This window comes from Rana temporaria, chromosome 2, assembly GCF_905171775.1.
Source record: "Rana temporaria chromosome 2, aRanTem1.1, whole genome shotgun sequence".
Taxonomy (NCBI): domain Eukaryota; kingdom Metazoa; phylum Chordata; class Amphibia; order Anura; family Ranidae; genus Rana; species Rana temporaria.
In genome coordinates, this window is record NC_053490.1 from 185,146,177 (window position 1) to 185,168,157 (window position 21,981).

Here is a 21,981-nt window from a genome sequence, read left to right on the forward strand (position 1 = left end):
ATTTCTTCTGAGAAATCCTCACTTCCTGTTCTTCTGTCTGTAACTACACACAGTAATGCAAGGCTTTCTCCCTGGTGTGGAGAAAGCCTCTTGAGGGGGGAGGGGGCGAGCAGGCAAGTCAGGACACTCTCTACTTTGCAGATAGAGAAAGAAGCTGTGTGTTTATGGGTGTCCTGACACTCCTGTTCACCCCCTCCCCCCTCGAGGCCAGGAAGAAAGCCTTGCATTACTGTGTGTAGTTACAGACAGAAGAACAGGAAGTGAGGATTTCTCAGAAGAAATAAGGACATTTAAAAGCAAAATGGAAGGATGAGGTAAGTGAGGGAGGACTGCACTAAGGTAAAGGAAGCTATTTAGGGGGGGAACATTTTTTCCTTTACAACCCCTTTAAGCCACAGGGATTTTAAACTGGACAGGTGAAGCGGCGACCGAATGTGTCACAGCGGGTGATCGTGGGACTTCTGTATAATGAGACTGGGGGAGATGGGGGGTCCAGTGAAGGTGAACTTACCCTTTAAGCTTGTCCAATTAAGCTTTGACATACAGTCCCTGACAAAAGTCTTGTTGCTTCTCTATTTTGTAGAAACTCCTGCTATTAACCTGACTTTTAATTAATCAATTGGTGTTAGAAATAGCTCATATGAAAAGCTAAAGCCCTCCCAAATGATGTTTAATGTACTGAAATAAATTTGTTTCACTGAAAAAAAACGTATCATTTACTCAAGACAGAAAGGTCAAATTTTGGCAAGACAAAAGTTTTGTCATCTATACAGAAATTGAACAACTTTACTGAAAATCCAAAAATATGTCAGCAAATTAAGTAGTGGTGCGGTGAGATTCAAATTTAATATCGTGTATGACTTCCATGAGCTTGGAGGACAGCATCCATGCGGTTTGGCAAGGATTCATACAATTTATTGATGAAGTCATCAGGAATAGCAAAGAAAACAGTCTTGCATGCCTCCCAGAGTTCATCAATATTCTTTGGTTTCGTCTTCCATGCTTCCTCTTTCATCCTACACCACATATGCTCAATGATGTTCATGTCTGGTGAATGGGCTGGCCAATCCTGGAGCATCTTGATCTTCTTCATCTTAAGGAACTTTAATGTGGAGATGGAAGTATGCGATGTAGCACCATCCTGCTGCAAAACTTGGCCTTTTTTTATGGTTGGGAATATAAGAGGTATCTAAGATTTCTTGGTACCGTATTTTCCGGTGTATAAGACGACTTTCTGGATGCAAAAAAATGCATCCAAAGTCGGGGGTCGTCTTATACGCCGGGTACGGTCTCCGTGCTGCGAGAGCGTCAATGATTTAAAAGACGCTCCTTCTCCTCAGAGTGTTCTGTGATAGGTGGAACACAAATCTTCCCAGCAGCGCCTCTGTTCTGTGTTCCTCCTATCACAGATGCCTTCTCATCCTCGGACGAGATGAGAAGACGTCCGTGATAGGCGGAACACAGAACAGAGGCGCTGCTGGGAAATTTTGTGTTCCGCCTAACACAGGACAGTCTGAGGAGAAGGCACGTCTTTTAAATCATTGACGCTCGCAGCACGGAGACTGTCACCGCACCGCCTTGTCAAAAAAAAAGTGAGTGATGGCACTGTTTGCAGTGATTGCTGGCAAGTTCAGGCACAGTGGGGGCAAGTGATGGCACAGAGAGGGGGCAAGTGATGGCACAGAGAGGGGGCAAGTGATGGCACAGTGAGGGGCAAGTGATGGCACAGTGGGGGCAAGTGATGGCACAGTGGGGGCATGTAATGTAATGACACAGTGAGGAATGTAATGTAATGGCACAGTGAGATTTGAAAAAGCCTGTTTCTGTCAGTGGTTCTGGCTACCCCTCAGCTTCCAGAAAGACTAGTAAGAAGGGGGTAGTCTTATACAGTGAGTATATCCCAAAACCCAAATTTTTCCTGGAAAATTAGGGGGTCGTCTTATACGCCGGAAAATACGGTATTTTAGACTATTGATGTTGCCTTCCACCCTGCAGATCCCTCACACACCCCCATACTGGATGTAACCCCAGACCATGATTTTGCCTCCACCAAACTTCACTGTTTTCTGCGTAAATCTCGGCTCCATGCAGGTTCCAGTAGGTCTCCTGCAATATTTGCGGCGACTGTGGTGTAATTCAACAGAAGATTCATCTGAAAAATCCACCTTCTGCCACTTTTCCAGAGTCCATCCTTCTAGCAGGCTGTGGCCCTTGGCAAATGCCACACAGTTTTTCAATTGTCTTTTGTTTAGTGCTGGCTTATGGGCACTGATTCGACCATGGAGGCCATTTCGAGACAGAATCCGACAAACTGTTCTGGTTGACACAGGGACTTCAGGTGACCAGGTCTCATGGAGCTCTGCTGCAGGGGAAAATGGGCTGGCCTTGGATTTTCGAGCCAACAAACGGTCCTCTCGAGCAGTTGTCTTGCGGGGTTGGCCTGACCTGGCCTTGTCCAAAACGTCTCCAGTCTCTTCAAATCTTTTTTTTTATCCTCTGAACTTGACGCTGAGACACTTTGAAGGTGTCTGCCACATCAGCAGTGGATCTGGTCTTCAGCCTCTTGATAATCAACACTTTAGTCTCCAGGTGAATCTTAGGCATGTTTGCAGTTGCAGTTGAGAAGGTCTAGTGCACTGGTGTTCTTTTTATATACACCTGAGACCTAATTGATCCATTATTAGTCACAGGTGAAGCTCATATAACAAGGTGACAACACTTATGTCTTGGCAAAAATTTACTCAATGGGCTTTACCAAGCTGTGAATATTAGAATACTTTTTGTCAGTTTCGTTTTGCACTGAAACATTATTACAAAAGCTGTTGGGATTAAAATCCCATTTCTTGTAACAAAATCTGGATTAGAAATATATTTTAGCGGCACTTCAGGTCAATTTGTACACAGGCGACAAGACTTTTGTCAGGGACTGCAATTCCTTTACAACCCCTTTAATCTCCTAAACGTATCTCATAAAGGTACGTATAAGAGGAATTCTAATTGGTCAGCGCCGACCGATCAGAACCCACCTAGCCCATCCTGTCAGCGCTGGAGAAGAGGAGAGAAAGCAGCGGGGATTTAAAATCCCCGGATCGGTAAAGCAGCGGGTGATCGCAGGACTCAGGTACAGGAATGGGGAGGGGGTCCAGTGTAAGTTTACCTTAGATTTTCTGTAAAGGTGAACTTACACTTTAAGTTCAAAGCTGATTGGTTTGTACAGAGCTGAACCAGATTTTGCACACTCCAGTTTTAGTAAATCAACCCTATTCTGTCATAATCGCACTCTGCATTTTACAGTAGTTATTTTTCAATGTTCCGCTTGGATGTATTACTACAATTGTGTGCGTATCTTAAATGTTTCGGTTGTAAGACTTTACAAAGATTATATACCAGACGTAGCCCTTTCCATACAAAGTTTTTGGATCTGTTTGGTAGTAATTACTGTTAAAAGAGGACCATATAATGGTTGTAAGACTATTTTCATCTCATTAACAAAAGTGTCTTTCCAAAATGATTAGCTGATACCCACTTGTACTTGGAATATTGCATGCTAAAATTACAGCTTTGTGAATTGGTGTGGTGAGCTGTGAAATTCCAGACAATTATAATAAATTCTATATATGCCAGATTTTATAGAGCTCTTCACATTTGTTATTTTGGGGGTCTGTGCTGCTTTGCCTTTTTTCTCTGATGCATCACCGCTCAGTTTTTTTTTTTTCACTTCCATGTTAGTTTAGATTTGATTGGTAGCTTTAAGAAACATTTTAATTGTATTGTTTTTTTTTTATGCAGCAGGCTTTCTGTATGCAAGAGTATGTGATATTACAATTCTACTTCTTCCTCTCCTCTTCCTTTCTTTGTTGGGGTCCCCCAAAGTTCTGTTCTTGGACCTCTCCTATTTTCAATCTATACCTCCTCCCTGGGTCAGCTAATAGCCTCCCATGGCTTCTAATACCACCGCTACACTGACGACACCCAAATCTATTTCTCTACCCCTCAGCTCACACCTTCATTATCACTAATTTACTAACAGATATATCAGTCTGGATGTCACACTTCCTCAAACTCAATCTATCCAAAACTGAACTTATAATTTTTTTCTCCACCACGTGCCCCTTCCCCTGATCTCTCTGTCGAAATTGATGTCACAATTATAAGCCCATCCCTGCATGCCAAGGTCCTAGGTGTAGTCCTGTACTCTGAACTCTCCATTAAGCCCCACATCCAATCACTGTCCAAATCTTGCCCACCTCAACCTCTGCGACATCCCCAAAATACGCCCCTTTCTAACCAATGTCACAACAAGGCTCTTAATTCACTCCCTGGTCATCTCTTGCCTTGACTACTGCAACTCCCTTCTCATTGGATTACCTCTACATTGGCTATCCCCCCCTTTAGTTCATCATGAATGCTGCTGCCAAACTCATCCATCTTACCAATCGATTTGTGTCTGCTAGTCCTCTCTGTCAATCCCTGTCACGCAATCAATTAAATTCAAAATACCAACTACTAGTTACAAAGCCATCCACAACTCTTCCCCCAGCTACATCACTAACCTAGTCGTTCTTTCTTCTCAAGACCTCCTGGTCTCTAGCTCCCTCATCACCTCCTCCCATGCTGGCCTCCAGGACTTTTCCAGAGCCTCTCCGATCCTATGGAACTTCTTACCTTACCCCAATCTGTCCGATTATCTCCTACTCTCTTTGCTTTTAGACGATCCCTGAAAACCTTCCTCTTCAGAGAAGCCTATCCTACCCACACCAACAACTGTATTTTCATTTTCTCCACCTGATCATCCCCCACGGTTATTACCTTTTTGAACCACCCTCCCCTTTTAGATCGTAAGCTCTAATGAGCAGGGCCCTCTGATCCCTCCTGTATTGATTTGTATTGTAACTGTACTGTCTGCCCCCATGTTGTAAAGTGCTGCGCAAACTGTTGGCGCTGTATAATAATGTTGCATTGGACATGTTGGAAGCTCCTATCTTTCTTTTCTAAGGCCCCTTTTACACTGGGCGGTTTGCAGGCGCTACTGCGCTAAAAATAGCACCTGTAAATCGACCTGAAACAGCGGCTGCTATTTCTCCAGTGTAGAGAGCCTGAGGGCTTTCACACTGGAGCGGTGCGCTAGCATGACCTCTCCAAAAGTCCTGCTAGCCGCATCTTTGGAGCGGTGTGTTTACCTCTCCTCCATTGCTTCTTCCCACTGAAAGCAATGGGAAACCCTGGCAATGCGCCTCTGCAGAGGCGCATTGCGGGTGGTATTAACCCTTTTTCGGCCACTATTGGGGGTAAAACTGCACTGCTAGTGGCCGAATATATCTGCAATTCCCATGGTAAAGCACTGCAAAAAATAGCGGCACTTTACCACTACCGTACCTCCCACCTCAGTGTGTAAGGGGTATAAAACGGGTACATAAAAACGGAAAATGTAATATCAAATACAGCAATTTTCATTTCCTGACTGGCTCCATGTCAGCACACATTGGTACTGGCCCCGCCTACCCCCACAATGATAGGACGTTCAACTCAAAAAGGTTAACACCTGAGCCAGCACTGCATTCTGTAACTAGCACTCCAAATGGGTAGGCAAGTGTGCTGACATGGAGCCAGTCAGGAAAGAAAAATTGTGGTAAGTATTTGATATTCAATTTTCCGTTTTCCTGACGGCTCCATGTCAGCACACACATGGGAAATAACTAGCGAAAATACAGGGTGGGTATTCATTAACAGAACAATTTAAATCAACATGACAGAGCCCATGACCCCTTGCGGCTTCACTTCCTAGTTCCCTACTGTGCATGCGCTATCCCACTGGTCCCTGCTGTCCTATTTGACCTGTGTGTCTCCCAGAAGACAGTGAGGGGGATGAAGGAAGTGGTGTAGATACCCACGGGTGGCTCGGGTACCTATGCCCGGAAGTGGAAGCAAATACCTGTATTACACAGGCATCTGCTCCCCCCTCCCCTGAAAGGTGCCAAATGTGACACCGGAGGGTTCCGAAAAGCGGAAGTTCCATTTTTGGGTGGAACTCCGCTTTAAGGCAGCTGGTTCAACACAATAGTGAGTAAAAGTATGTAAGCATAGTGCATGCCCCCCTTTAAGGAGAAATACCCCCCCCCCAAAGATAATTAAATCCCACAAGTGCTTTTCTTTTTTTACCACTTTCATCACTTTATATTGGCTTTTGAATTTAACAGGTGCAGCAATTTATAATTGGATGGAAGGTTTAGCACTGGGAGACACTTTTTGAAAGATAAATAGTGCATATTATATACAACTATACAGATCAGACCAAAATGAGTTAAATGTCCTATCATTGTGGCGGTGGGCAGGGCCCGTACCCATGTGTGTCCTGAAATGGAGCTGTCAGGAAATTAATTTCCAGATCACTGACAAAAAGGGAGAATGTACAGACAGGAACACATCAGCTATATCTGCATGAATACATTTAAAAGTTTAGTTATCCGGCTACATTTACACCTAAGCATCAAATTTTCAAGCAAGCATTTTTTTGGAGAATTGCACGCTTTTGTCAGTCATTTTTTCAACTACAAGGTGTAGGGAGCTGCTGTTTGAGCAAAAAATGTGCATGAAAACACTTTATAGGCATTTTCATTGAAGTCTATGGGGACAAACATGCTTAATTCTGCCTGAAAAGTAGCTCATGTACTTTTTTGCAGGATGCTCAGATGGGAACAAGAGCTATTGAAAACAATAGGTTTTTTGCTTGTTGAGCATTTTTCTTTTTTTTTTTACAAAATGCTCAAGTGTGAATGAGGCCTCAGTGTTCAGTGGAATTAACCATTAACACACATTTGCACCTTAGAGGAAGTAAACTTCCCTTGATTATATATTTAAAAAAAAAAGTGTTGCGCTAGATAAATCAGTCCATATGTCTTCAGTATGGCACCAGTGTGATGTCTTTACAGCAATCTTATAAGTTCAAAGGTTCTTGTATATCAAAATCAAATTCGGTTCCTCCACCTCTTACCATAGAAAGGTAGCTTATATGTTTCATCTGCTCTATCCATGGTCACTCCTCAGTGTTGTGTAGACGAGGGGGGTCATCCAGCTATCATGTGGAGATGGTACTCCTCTTGCTTCTGACCATAGTGCTCGGTGGAATATGTCAGCAAAGACATAAGACGCCAAATTGTGTAAAATCCTTTAGGCCCCTTTCACATTGGGGCGTTTTTCATGCGGCACAGCGCTAAAAATAGTGCCGCTATACCGCATGAAAAATCATGCCCTGTAGTCTTCAATGTGAAAGCCCGAAGGCTTTCGCACTGAAGCGGTGCGCTAGCAGGAGCGCTCCAAAGTCCTGCTAGCCGCATCTTTACTGCGGTATAGGAGCGGTGTGTTCACCGCTCCTATATCGCGCCTTCCCATTGAAATCAATGGGAAAGCGCGGTAATACCGCGGTATTAACCCTTTTTCGGCCGCTAGCGGGGCTTAAAACCTCACCGCTAGCACCCGAATATCGCGATAAATACGACGGTATAGCCGCGCTACAAATAGCGCGGCTATACCGTCACCGCGGCTGCACGCCTCAGTGTGAAAGCAGCCTTAAAGTTGGGCTTTATTGCAAGTAATGCATTTGACATGCTATTACATTTAAAACAAATATATCTGCCTCAGCATAAACATTTGTGCTTTTTGTTTTCCCCCACAGCTAGAGCACACTTCTGTTCACACCACAACACTAGTGTGTGGTAAGCTGCAGTAAAATGCATTGCTTCTGCATTTTTCCCACCATGCACTGGATGGCACCATGCTGCAGACATGAGTGAAGTATCGCTTCAAATAAAGTAAAAAAAAAAAGCCTTGCAACCACACTACTCCCCGCTTTGAGCCAACTGTTGACACTAGTCCACTCGGTAAAACACTGCGTTTTGCCATGAGGGTTAGTGTAAACCCTTACAATACACATTAATCTTGAAATGTAGTTTTCTGAAGAGACTTTAGTTGATGGTGATAGTATTGGTAGTGCAGTTAGTAGGAAAGCTGACATGTTTCTGATCTTATCTTCCGTGTATTTATACTTCGACTTTTAGTGACAGGGTTGCTTTAAAGGGGCAATAGATATATGCTCAGGAGGTGGTAAGAGAATTTCTCTACTTCTAAAGAAAAAGTCAAGATTGGCATATTACATCTACTTTGTTTTACATCTGATTTTTACTGAAGGTAAACTCCCCTTCCGATTTTATTCATTATATGGTTAATAGAAAATTGACTGAGTTTGTAAAATGTGTACTAAACCATAAACCTCTTTCATAATGGGCGAGTCCATCACTTTTATAGAGTTTCAGGGAAAAGGTGTCTTTCTTTTGCAAGGATAAGCCATTTGTCCACTTTTCCCTGTCAGAGTTACTTAGAAACCACTCACATATTCCACAGTGTCATTCATTTTAACTGCAGTGCATTGTGTAACAAATGTTGTGTCATATCAGATTTTCAAGATGTTTTTGTGCATTGGCAGTCCAATATTTTCCATCAGATGTTAACGCAGTGCACATTAATGCGCCACATAACACAACAAAAGTGTTATTGCAATAAAAAAAAAAAATGGAAATGAGCCCCCCTTTGTTAGGAGAATGCAGCAGGAAGAACTAGAACAGCCAAGGTTGGTGGGAAGTTAGGATCAACAGAAGGTCGCTATGACTGCGCCAGTCACTAAGAGATATAAAAACCCATCCCTTCACATACCACCTTTAACCACTTAAGGACTGCTTCACGCCGATATACGTCGGCAGAATGGCATGGCTGGGCACATCAACGTATATATGTACGTTGTCCTTTAAGCCCAGACGTGGGGTCGCGGGCGCGCGCCCGCAACCCGGTCCGAAGCACCGGGACTCGCGGACCCTATTGCCGCTGGAGTCCCGCGATCGGTCCCCGGAGCTGAAGAACGGGGAGAGCTGTGTGTAAACACGGCTTCCCCGTTCTTCACTGGTTAAATAAAAAATGTTGGCCCTTTATTGCAGCTGCATTTTGATTTTCTATTATGCCAACAATGGAGATCTTGAGCAATATCTTCTTTTGGCAATTGCTTTGTCTGTAACTAAATGCATGCAAGAAATGACAAACCAGTTTTAAAATGAATATTAATATTTAATTGCCAATGTCCAACTTCAGTGCTTAAAATACATTTGTACTGCTATGTTTGCTATCCAAGTTACTTCATACCCAGATAAGATCAGTCAGAGAACTCAACAGACTAAGTGATATGCATTGGATCTTTTGCCCATGAGGAAAACCAAAACACAATGATACAAATGGAGAAAAAAAAAAAAAAAAAAACAGCAGCTTTTTATGGATATACTGAAGGAAAAAAAAAATGGTTGTAGCTCGGATAGTGGTTTCCAAACCTGTCCAACATCAGCAGCAATGCATTATGCCCTATACTTTTTGAGGAAAGTATGCTTGGCCTTGGCACAGCAGGCTGTATGTCCTTTTTAACGCCTTAGAGACTAGTCAATTTATAGCTATGCACCATTTTCTGTGTATTTCCGCACAAAGATGTTGAAACGATGCAGGTGGCTCTTTGTAAGTATTACCCCCCCCCCGTTTAAAATACACATGTGCGCCCTGAAGCAAGAGCACCCGTGAGAAAGGGCACTTAAGTGTATACATGGCCACAATACAGCTAGGGTGATATAGGCCAATAATTATTGCTCCTGTGAGATTTAACTACTACATAGCAGTTACATTGCTGCACACTGCAAATATTGGTATTAGGATAAATGTTAATAGATGACTAAATGTCCCAGTAGCATATTAGGCTGAATTCCAGGCACAAAAAAAAAAAAATGTATCTTTCAATGCAGTTCTTAACTCGCCTTGCTACAATACTTGAAGCTTTCCTCTGCTGCTTGCCCCAGTTTTTCGCAAGCCCAAGTGAAAAGTGGCATCTTTAGCCTTTCATAGAGATGACATTTTTTAATACATGACCAGTCACCCTGACCCACTATGCATTTACTGAGAGACCGGCCACTCTACTGCTCCCCACAGCTCATCATCCCAGCTGTTAGATGGTTGAGAGTTGAGTACACTGAGAATGGAGAGACCATAATAATGGCTGGTACACACAGGGAGTTTTTGTTCAACCCAGCAGGCTAAACAAAAAAAACCTGGAGGTCTTTGTACTAAGCGATATTGGCACAGCGATCTCTACTGCTGAGCTTTTGTGTTCTGATAGGGGAACCACCCCCGCCAGAACACACTGATCAGCTCATACAGCTACTGGCTGCAGATCAGATGCAGAATTTCCAGCATGCGTGTTCAAACAAAAAAAGTCAGTTGTTAGACCGGCTTCTGACGAACAGGCTGCTGTACACAAATATTTTGGCCCGTGTGTACCAGCATTTAGCCTGCTCATCCCTAGTAGTGGTGGAATAAATGGATCTCTCTCCTGTGTAAATGCTGCTTTTAGTCCAGTTCCTCTCGGTTCTACAGCTCAGCATCCTCCAGCTGTCAGCTGCTTAAGCTTTAAGAATGAAGATAACACAGTAAGCAGTGCAGAGTCCAAAAAGCTAAGCACACAAAATATAGCAAGGTGAGCACAGCAATTCCTATGCAATTTGATTGCCCATTGTTTTATTATCTACCCTTGGCGCACAAATGACTAAAACTGGCTATAGATGGATTGAAATCTGGCGGATTCAGGAGGGACCAGCCAAATTTTGATCTATGTGTGGCAGCTCCCATGGTACAGAAGTTGATCAATTTCCGTCAAAAAGACTTACTGGAAAGCATTGGCTGCAGCCACCGATCAGTGTATTCTGGCACGGGAGTCCCCAATGTATGAATACGACAATTTAAGGGGGAGGATTCTTCTATCCACCTTGCTTCTGGGCTGAACCCCCCCCAAACAAAGGTCCAACAAGAAGGAGTGTACAGCACAGGGACAAGGTAATGGGGGAAAAAATTACAAAAGGGACACAAAATGGGGGAGAGGCAGGTTTGTCAGTACTTTTAGGCTCTGACTAATTCAGGTTTAATCTCCTGTGTAACTTTAGACTAAAGGCTCTGGGAGCTGAGCACATGAACTCTCAGCTGGTAGTTGCTACAGTGAGCACCTGGCAGTGCCCTGTTGTAAAAATTCAAGCAGTCACTGCTCCTTAAACTATCTACAGACATTTAATGGTGGGTAAGCATGTACAATCTGCCCAGATTATAAAGGTAGATTGTTCTACCAGCATGCAAGTTTGTATCTGATGAACTTGCATAGTTATTGTGCTGGGATGTGAGCTCTGCTGGTGCTAGCTGTCTCTAATGTAAATCTATCCTAGCCAATTGAATGAACAAGGTCATGGAAAGGTCTATATTCATGAATATTCTCCCATAGCTCCAGAGAACATTCCCTAATGTCCATAGGGCACCTTTTTTTGGTGAAAAGACACAAACTTCTACCATTCTCTCTTAGAATGTTGCAGCCGTCTGGGAGAAATTGAAAATTCTTACCCGGACTGACTCTGGTCACTAAAGTATTAAATGTTGCTTCCATGCAGAAATATATAAGAGACCATGCATTTTTCAGTTTGTGTTATTGGGGTTAACAACTGCAGTAAAGTATATGGAAGCTGGTAGCATTGCCCCCAGCTGTTGATAGAAAGGACCTGACTGACAAAGCAGTTTTTAAACTAACATACCACTGGTTACAAAGGGCCTAGTTAGATTATTTGTACAAGAAACTCACTGTACCTATAAAGAACTCTGTGTCCCGAGAACAGGCTTAGGAAATACCGAATAACGAGTATTACAAATGGACTTCTCATATAAGGCAGTGCAAAGAGTGCTGATTTATAAAGTACAGAAACCCATAACAACCTTGTTTTACCTCTTAGGCCTCGTACACACGTCCGAGGAACTCGACGGGCAAAACACATCGTTTTGCTCGTCGAGTTCCTTGTGAAGCCGCCGAGGAACTCGGCGAGCCAAGTTTCCTCATTGACTAACGAGGAAATAGAGAACATGTTCTCTATTTGGCCCGACGAGATCCTCGTCGGCTTCCTCGGCCAAAAGTGTACACATGACCGGGTTTCTCGGCAGAATACGGCTCCGATCGAGTTTCTGGCTGAATTCTGCCGAGAAACTCGGTCGTGTGTACGGGGCCATAGTTTGGACTACTGTACTTTTGCTTAGATATATTTACCAAAGAATACATATGGTATAGGACTAGATCATAGGCATAAACCTACAAAACAAATTAAAGGTCAATTGTATTCAAACATAGACAAGAATAGTTAATGTTTAACCTTGTACAACTTAGGAGTCTTCATTGTCTGCACCTTTACAGTTAAATCTGTAGAGCCTGTGACACTATCCTTTCTGAACAGGACTCACAAAGCACTTCCAGGCCAATGATGAGAGCTCATCACTTGCTAATAAGCAATAACTTACATGACGTACCCTTGTCTGTCTCAGCGCAATTACAATAGATAGAGCTTCATAAACATGTTAAGCATACTCCCAACACATTCAGAATAATGGTTTGGCTGAACTGATCATTTCACTTCATTTGTGCAGCAAGACATTTTCATGTTACTCACTGGAGACATTAAGTGCCCTAGATGTTACTTAAGTATCCATAGAAATTATGCAGCCAGGTGCTACATGGTTTAGGATAAGCGTAATCAATATCCTATATGGCTTCATAAGTGACTTTATGCTTCAGTAATGGGCAGCTTATTGTATCCACTGGTTACAGGCAATAGTTAGATTCCAATTTAAGATCACTTATTCTGCGCATCAAATGTCCTAAAAACTGATCTCAAATAAAATTTCATTTTTATTACAGAATAAGACAGCTGGGATAAGATTAGTCTTCACTATGCTGCAAATATTTTCATAAAACACATTTGTGCACTAATCAGAACACTCTTTGAACTGGTATAAAATTGTTCCTAACCTTAGTTACCACTACCGTGCACATACTTCTGATCAGTGGTGTCCACTCTATACGGGGCGCTGCCCCCCTAATCCATATGTAGGGCGCCGACAAATGGATTTCAATGTTTGTTTTTTTTTGAAGCACGTAATTAGAGCCTGAGCCCACCCAGTTGTGTGACAATGGCAAATTATATTCGCTATTGTCTTCCCGATTCTCCACCTAGCCAATCAGGAACTGGGTCCTGAGACCTGATTGGCCGGGGGTCTTAGGACCCTCGGCCAATCGGGTCTCCGCACCCATTCCCTATACCGCTGGGAGGAGAAGCAGCGGTTCGGTGTCACGGCAAGATGCAGCAGGTGGATGGGCAACTTCCAGGTGCCCTACTCCAGATCCAGCACCATCTCCTAAATTAAAGACAAGGATGGCACCCAACCCATCCGCGGGTGGGGTGCTAGTGCGAGCAAGGGGGCCAGGGGCAGCTTCCAGGAGCCCACACCACCTCCGATTCTCATCCGTCTCTCATGGGGGGTGGGGTCATAGTCTGGTGCGAGTGAGGGGGGGGTAGGTTTGTTTGCGCGCGCGCCCCCCCCCCCCCAAATATTAAGCACCAGCCACCACTGCTTCTAATATCTGAGTAGAAGCATACATGTGATTGTATGATGTGAGCTGGAAAACATGTCCTTGTAGTACATTTTTAGGGGGTTTAAGAACCAAGTAAGATTTCTAATTCTGAAATCTGTGCTACAAAAAAAAAAAAAGAAAAAAAAAAAAAAAAAAGAAAATGATGCAACCTAACTTTTTTATTTTTTTTGGACACCGCTTACATGAACCCCTACAACTAAGTCTGCTATTCCAAACTCAGTGAGGTCATCAGTTTGTTTGTGATGCATTCTCATGAACAAAAGGTTGCAAACACAAACTACGTGTCAGCCCCTCGTTGCAGTCATTGATGGAATTGCAAATTTCCTGGCAATCCAGCTTAACAGTACCCAGCTTCACATTTTAATAATATAGATACAAAGTTAAAGAAAACTATTCTAAATACCAATATTCAATTTTACATTGTAAAATATGTCAATTTAGCTTCACGTATTATTTCTCTCTGAAAGTAAAAGATCGGATGTAGAAAATAAATTCACCCTCCAAGCAATTTAAAATTTACAAAAATAAAAAGGGTAAAGTTTCAGTCTGGCCTTTTAAATACTTCATCCAATAATATTATGTACAGATGCATTCTCCTGCTTGCACACAGGGGATGCCTTGGGCTGAATTCAGTATAAATGGTTCTATATACAATTCTGTACACAAGATCCAGTGCAGCTTTTGTATTCCCTCCCAGAGGAGCTGACTGCTTAGAGCAAGATACCTGAGGATTCCCAATATCTTCTTCTGCCTTATCACAGTACTGTTTGTATACCTGCGTTTGTGTCTGCATTTGATTACAAAATAGTAAAATCATAAAACTATAACTATTCGTTAGAGGTGTTCAGCCAAACTCAACAGTAACCAGATATAATTAAAGCTATGTCCTCAGTCTGTGACTTCCCATGAGGAGCGAGAAGCTTGATGCAGAGAAAGAAGGTAGGGTCCAGCTGGAGGAAATAAATCTTCAATGTGGTGAGGAGTCTGCTCCATTAATGGAGTATCTGGAATGATAAACAGAAAGTTACTATACCTCCCATTGTAAAACTTGGCTTCTTAACTAAGCTATACAAAACGGAACTATTACCTAGGTATAGACTCATCAGATACACAATACCACCAAGCCACACACTCTATATGAGAATTGTGAGATAAAAGAGTGCATTAAAGAAGAATCTCTGAAGAAGAAAAAAAAAAGGGGGGGGGGGATTTTTTAACTTGCCTGTAAATTCTGTCTCTTGGAGAACAGTAGAACAGAACATGGGCTGAATATTCATAGACCCTGTACCTTCAGGTGACTGGGTACTTGAAAAGCTTTCCCGGACACCCCCCCCTGAGCACCTCACATAGTCTATACCTCTACCCCAGTCTATACCTCTACCCCACTCCATGAGTCCCCAACTTTGTAGAAAGCAATGCTATGGAATTTACAAGCTATTATGCAGTACAGGGCACAGGTGAAGTATTCATAGACCCTGGAGCATCACCAAGCAATGAATGAGAAAGATGGGCAATCACTATGCCAAAAAGCCAACAACAAGGGCGAAAAGACCCAACATCAATGTACCACTGCAAGAATCCTGCAGCTGAAAGCTGCATCTGCAGAAAATTGGATTTCCATCTGGTAGAACACACCATTAAGCAATTGTGGATTTGGAAACAGGGTGTCCTGAGGACTGGGCAAATAGGAAATCTATCTTTCTGATCAAAGCTGTTTTGAGGTAGATTCTAATAGCTCTGACTATGTCCAGGCAATGAATAGAGATCTCCTTTTTATGCTTTGAAGCAGAGAATAAGGATGTTAGGACTATGTCATCAGGTGGAAGACTGATGCCATCTTAGGAAGAAAGGGTGGTCTTGGGCATAAGACTACCTTGTCATTGTGAAGGTTGAGGAACCGCTTCTTACGAGAGAGACACGCCAGTTCAGAGACACGTCTGGTAGATGTGACAGCGACCAAAAAAAGACACTTTGTTAGAGAAGTCATCTAAGGGAATATCCCTGAAGGGTCCAAAGGATGGTTTCTGCAGGGCAGAACAATGTTCTATGTTAAAATTCCAAGGAAACACAAGGTACAGCAAGGGAGGGTTAATGCGAGATACACCTTGAATAAAACGTTTTTTAACAAGGGACAGCCAGAGGTATTTAAATAAGAATAGACAAGGTCAAAAAACCTGACCCTTCAGAGTGCTAAGGCCGAATTCCCTTGATGGTTGATGTATGCCACAGCTGTGGCATTCTCTAGCTGATCAGGTGTCCTCGCAGAAGGGGGGGCCAAATGTTGCAGAGCCGTGCGTATAAATCTGAGCTCCAGGAGGTTGATTGGAAGCCTGGCTTTCATGGGTGACCATGAGGGACTGGAGCACTACTCCCTAGCATGAAAGACTGGCATGAAAGCAGCATGCTTGTTCCTGGGTCAATAACATGTTGTGTTGGAGAGGCCTCAAATTAAAATTTGAGAATTTCATTGTGGGATGTCCTTTTGATTTCGAATTTGGACCGTGGGTACCCAACTGATGGCCTGGAACATTTGAACTGTCCTGTGGATGTTTGAAAACAGCTGTAAGGGAAATTAATCCTTCAGAAGGAGGTCATCTAGACCAGTGTTTCTCAACTCCAGTCCTCAAGGCACCCCAACAGGTCATGTTTTCAGGATTTCCATTATTTTGCACAGGTGATTTGATCAGTTTCACTGCCTTCGTAAATTACCACAGCGGTTTCATCTGAGGGAAATCCTTAAAACATGACCTGTTGGGGCGCCTTGAGGACTGGAGTTGAGAAAACACTGATCTAGACAACATTGACCTAGATGCCATGAGTTCCTAGAAGGGCAAGAAGAGGTGCTAGGACCTTTGTGAATAATCTGGGAGCAGAGGATAGGGCAAAGAGCAATGCAACAAACTAGAAGTTGCTGTTTGCTACTGCAACACAACTGACGCAACTACTCCCTGAAAAAAGAAATGTGTCAAGGCATTCTAGCTGTCCTTGGGCAGTTTTTATTTTATTTTGAAAGAAAGCAGTAAGAGGGGTAGCATTTTGAAATCTCTTATACCCCTTTGACACCATTGATTAAATCAACATGTCAGGGACATATTTGACCCAGAGAGGCAGAAATACCCCTCCCACTCTAAGGCATGTGAGGGCGCACCTTAATTGGGTAGAAGGCTTTTGGGAAAACTTTGTGCGCTTTATGGCCCAAGTCTTGCACCAAACTGAACTGCTAGAGGGTCCTGTGGAGAGGGGTTCCAGAATCTTCCACTGTGTAAATAAAACCTTCACTCCTGTGGCATCTTTGATAAAGTGCCTCCCCAAAAAGATGTCTGCCTTTTTGTCTGTCACAATGAGCATACCCCCCCAAAGGGGTCTTCTGGGTCTGAGTTTCATAGCAATGGACCATGGCCTAGTATCTGTATAACATCATGCAGCCGACTACATTGTGTTGCACAAAATGCCAAGGTGAGCACCCATGCAGTTTTAGGTCACCAAAGCAACTATACAGGCCATCTGGATGTACTGCTTCTATCTGTGGTATTAGAAAGCAGAAAAATAAGATATTAGAGTAGAAGAATCCAGACGTAAAACAATAATAAAAAAAAAAGTAGTTTATTGTCCTTCAGACTTTAGGGGGGACGGATGGTGGCTAGTGGGAGTAAACATCGCCACATTTGGCTTTGGGGGTGGAATAGTGCCCCATCATTGGGAGAAATGGTACATCATTTTTGGTGTCAGATGGCAGAATAGGGTCTTGAATCAGTGGGAGAAAAAGTGTTCTAAGGGCCAGATAAAGGCAAGCAGAGGGCCACATCTGGCCCCCGGGCTACGGTTTGGAGACCACTGCCTTAGAACACTAGAACAAAAAACAACAGAGCTCATAGTGGGGTATGATTATAGGTGAAGCACCCAGTGTCAAATTACCTGAAGGTATGAGCCTAAAACCCAGTATCTATGAATACTTTGCTTACAGTATGTCCCGTTTTGCACAATTAAGATATATTCTTTGATATATCAGTGCTATAAAGATTGCCAAAACAGCAAATTATCAATATTGAGATAAATACGTTGTCTGTTACTGCCCTTGTTTAGGCTCTTGGAAGTTAGGGAGAAGCATGCTAGGTCTGTTCCCAGCTTCTACATGTATGTTTTTGTTGTGGCCAGGTTGTGAGTCTTCATTAAAGCGGAGGTCCACCCTAAAAAACATCTATGTTCCATCCCATCCAGCATACTTGCGTCAGCTACAGTATGCTTTTTTTTTTTTTTGCGCTGTATTTACCGTTTAATCGTTCGGTTTCTTTTCAGACTCCCGCGGGGAATAGGCGTTCCTATGAAGAGGGGAACATGATTGACGTCCGGCTATGGCGCGTCACGAAAATAGCCGGACTAGGACTCGGCTCTTCACGAGGCTATACGGCGCCTGCGCACAGACTTGGAGCTGACTGCGCAGGCGCCGTATACAGCCGAGTCCTATTTCGGCTAATTTCGGAACGCGTGACGCGCCATAGCCGCACGTCAATCATGTTCCCCTCTTCATAGGAACGCCTATTTCCCGCGGGAGTCTGAAAAGAAACCGAACGATTAAACTGTAAATACAGCGCAAAAAAAAAAAAGCATACTGTAGCTGAATGGGATGGTATATAATTCTTTTAGGGTGAACCTCCGCTTTAAAGGTTAAGGCCCCTTTCACACAGACGGACGTTTTGCAGTTAAAAGCATGTATAATGTTTTGTGAAATTCAAGGCTCCAGGCACTGCGAATAGCTGCATTTGTACATTGCGATTACATGCGTTTACATGCGGCCGCGTTTAGCTGCGGTAGTCATTCCCATAGCAACCCTTTATATTTTTTTTATTTTGATGTGCTTCTTGTTTTTTTTTCTCACGCTGCTATCCACAGTTGACAAAAAAGACTGATTACCTGCGGTTATGTGCATATAGCTGCGCTACATCGCACCTGGACGCATTCAATTCTATTTTTTCTATTCGCACCAAACCGCATGTAATGAAATCGCAGCTAAACGCTGTGTGTGAATGGGGCCATAGGAAAGCATTGTGTGCTTTTTGCTGCGGTAAAAAACTAGAAAATCCGCAGCTAAAAGCACCAGTCTATCCGTCCGTGTGAAAGGGGCCTTAAACACAAGAAAGCATTTAGTCCGTGTTCCAGAACTCAGTATATCCAATCGGTTTTACACCCCAACCATCAATATAAATGATTGTTTTGTTTATCATATGCCAACTTGAATGGCAATTGCAGTCCTCCTTCACTTCTATTGCACAACTGGAAATTGAATCTGAGAGCTGTGTGCATGAAGGATAATGCTGCTATGTTTTTATAGTTTGTTGGCAGACTAAAGTCTAGTCCACTCATCTTGAAAATAACGCTATACATATGCACTGGATTTTAAATGCCCCACATTCTCTAGTATGATAAAAAAAATGTTTACCTCTGAAGTCGCATGAGAAGCTCTGCCACCATTGAGTCAGATATGCCTGGACAGGCCTCTTCTGCTAAGTAAATCGCACCATACAGTTCCTCTATGGACCCTACATTGCCACCAGATGCTTGACTCCTTTCTTTTAACTGATAGGAAAACAAAGGACACCGCTATTACTATTCGCATACACACACTCACAATCAAACCGCTATAGGGTAAAATATTAGAAGGCTACACAGCTTTCTCTTACCTTTTGAAATAGATACATGATTGACTTAAAGGTTTTGTAAAGGTAAAAAAAAATCCTAAATAGCTTCCTTTACCTTAGTGCAGTCCTCCTTCACTTACCTCATCCTTCCATTTTGCTTTTAAATGTCCTTATTTCTTCTGAGAAATCCTCACTTCCTGTTCTTCGGTCTGTAACTCCACACCGTAATGCGAGGCTTTCTCCCAGGTGTGGAGTGTTGTGCTCGCCCCCTCCCTTGGTCTACAGGAGAGTCAGGACGCTCTCTACGTTGCAGATAGAGAAAGGTGCTGTGTGTCAGTGGGCCTCCTGACTCTCCTATAGTCCAAGGGAGAGGGCGAGCATGACACTCGACACCGGGGAGAAAGCCTTGCATTACTGTGTGTAGTTACAGACAGAAGAAAAGGAAGTGAGGATTTCTCAGAAGAAATAAGGACATTTAAAAGCAAAATGGAAGGATGAGGTAAGTGAAGGCGGACTGCACTAAGGTAAAGAAAGCCATTTAGGAAGAAAATTGTACCTTTACAACCCCTTTAAGGCAAACCTGTGCTTTGCCTCTGCATAGAAAAGCAATACGTTTTGCTTTTCCATGCGTAGGCAGGCTTTAACCACTTCAATTCTTGTACCTGCATACCCCCTTACATTTTTATATTTTCCATTATAAGCTTGTTTATACATTGATAACTGTGTCATTACTATTGCCTACTAATACATACATATGCTCGCTGTTTGGCAGAACTGTTTTGCAAAAAATTATTTGATTTTCTGTGGAATCTATAAAAAAATATATATTTAAAAAAATTATTTTTTATTTTATTTTGAACAGTGTCAGTTTAAAAAAGTACTGTATTTATCGGAGTATAACGCACACTTTTTTCCCCCTTAAAATCAGGGGACAATCGTGGGTGCGCGTTATACGCCGATCCCCGCTGTCTCTGAGTGCCGCCGACAATGACTGAGCCGAGTCGAGTGTACTGCGCACTCGACTAGGCTCGGCCACGCTCGGCTCCGCCCGCAGGACACAGGAAATCCGGCAAGACAGCAGATAGACACCTCCAAAGCCGCAGATGGACACCAACAAGGCTGGATGGGCCGCAGACGGACACCGAAAAATGTAAGTTTTTGTTTTTTCCTTAAACTTCCCTTCTAAGTTTGGGGTGCGCGTTATATGCCGGCGCCGCGGTATACGCAGATAAATACAGTAGTTATGTGGCAACAAAAATATAAATTAATAAATAAATCAGCAGAAAATATTAGCCAAGGGAAGTTCATTATATCATTACAGTTAAAGTGTTTTTTTATCCCACAGCATTAAATTTACATTATCCTCCCAGTTGAATTCATGTAATGTGATGTCCCTCCTGTGACTGTGCTTTATAAAAAAAAAAAAAAAAAAAAACAGCTATATACCCATTTACAGAGCGCAGATTGTGGCAACGTTCACTCTGCATTTCCTATGGAAATGATCAGGCTGCATTTCATGGGCACTGGGAAATATTTTAGTACACCACTTGGTTCAGAATATATATTTTTTTCTTGTTTTCAACCTCTAAAATCTAGGCGCGTCTTATGTAGTACAGTGTGTGTGTGTGTATGTGTATATATATATATATATATACACACATACACATACACATATACATACATATATACACACACACACACACACACACACACACATTGTGAGTAAAAGCAACACCTTACAATAACAGTGTGAAGAGTACACTTTTTTTCCCATACAGCCCAGAGGTGCCTAACCAAATAAATAATAAAAAAAGAAAAATTTGAATTAAGAGGATCTTACATTGAGAAGTCAGAAAGTCTAAGGCCTAAATTGCAGATACAAGCAACTACAGTATGTACGCTGAACCTATCTGGCTGAATCAATGTGCTTTCTGTTACTCGCAAGGACAGCATGGAAAAAAATCGAATTTTCAATCTACATTTGTTTGCAGTGCTTCTACAATCATACCGTTCAGACCTGTCAGATATAGACTCAGCTAGAGCATTAGAACTTTAGGAAGCCAGCTCCCAGTGAAGTAATCACAACATGTATGGTCAGACTTACTGGCAGCTTCACTTTTCTAGGACAGAGCTTGTTTTAGCACAGGAAAAAAAAAATGATATTGTAAAGTAAACTGAGGCCACAGGCCAGTAGAATGTATGCATATAGAGCTGGTGTGGTGGGTTTTCCAATCCGACAACCAAGGAAACAAGAACATGTCCACATTCTTTGCCAATAGCAGTGATCACATTACATACCTCATTAAATAAAGGTGTCATAATTGTAGACAAGCACTGCGACTGCGGCCTTTTCTGGATATCTTTCACCTTTTGTAAAAATAAAAAGCCAAAAAGAGAGAACATATATCATTATGTTGCTGTGTAGCCATCTAATGTAATATTTCTGTCTCACGAATATTGCTGATGAAATCAAAAAGGCATTTTTTACACTACAGACTCCAATTACAAGAAAAGAAAAGAGAAGATAAATCACGGAGTGACATCTAATCAGTTTGTGGGAGAGATAGTGGGCCACACACACACACACACTCACTCACACGTCCCAAACCCAGAAACACCAGGATCTTCATAAGGGCAGCTGTAGAGATAGGCACCATAGGGGGACCAGCTTTCAGTATGGGTGGTCTTTAAAGCGGAGGTTCACCCTAAAAAACAAGTTTCTACCTTGCCATTCAGCATACTAGCGTCAGCTAAAGTATGCCTTTATTTTTTATTTTTGCGCCGTACTCACAGTTTAATCCCCTAGTTACA

General features: G+C 42.7%; 1 protein-coding gene across 1 annotated transcript in view; it reads right to left on the reverse strand.

Moving 5' to 3' along the window:
• Positions 1-12,772: 12,772 nt before the first annotated feature.
• STK24 (serine/threonine kinase 24) overlaps positions 12,773-21,981 on the reverse strand; it is a 64,814-nt gene continuing 55,605 nt past the window's right edge. The window contains exons 9-11 of the mRNA XM_040336131.1: positions 21,469-21,537; positions 18,972-19,108; positions 12,773-14,538 (exon numbers count right to left, since the gene is read on the reverse strand). Of these exons, the coding sequence (XP_040192065.1) occupies positions 14,502-14,538; positions 18,972-19,108; positions 21,469-21,537 (243 nt within the window). The 3' untranslated portion in view covers positions 12,773-14,501. The remainder of the gene's footprint in view (positions 14,539-18,971; positions 19,109-21,468; positions 21,538-21,981) is intronic.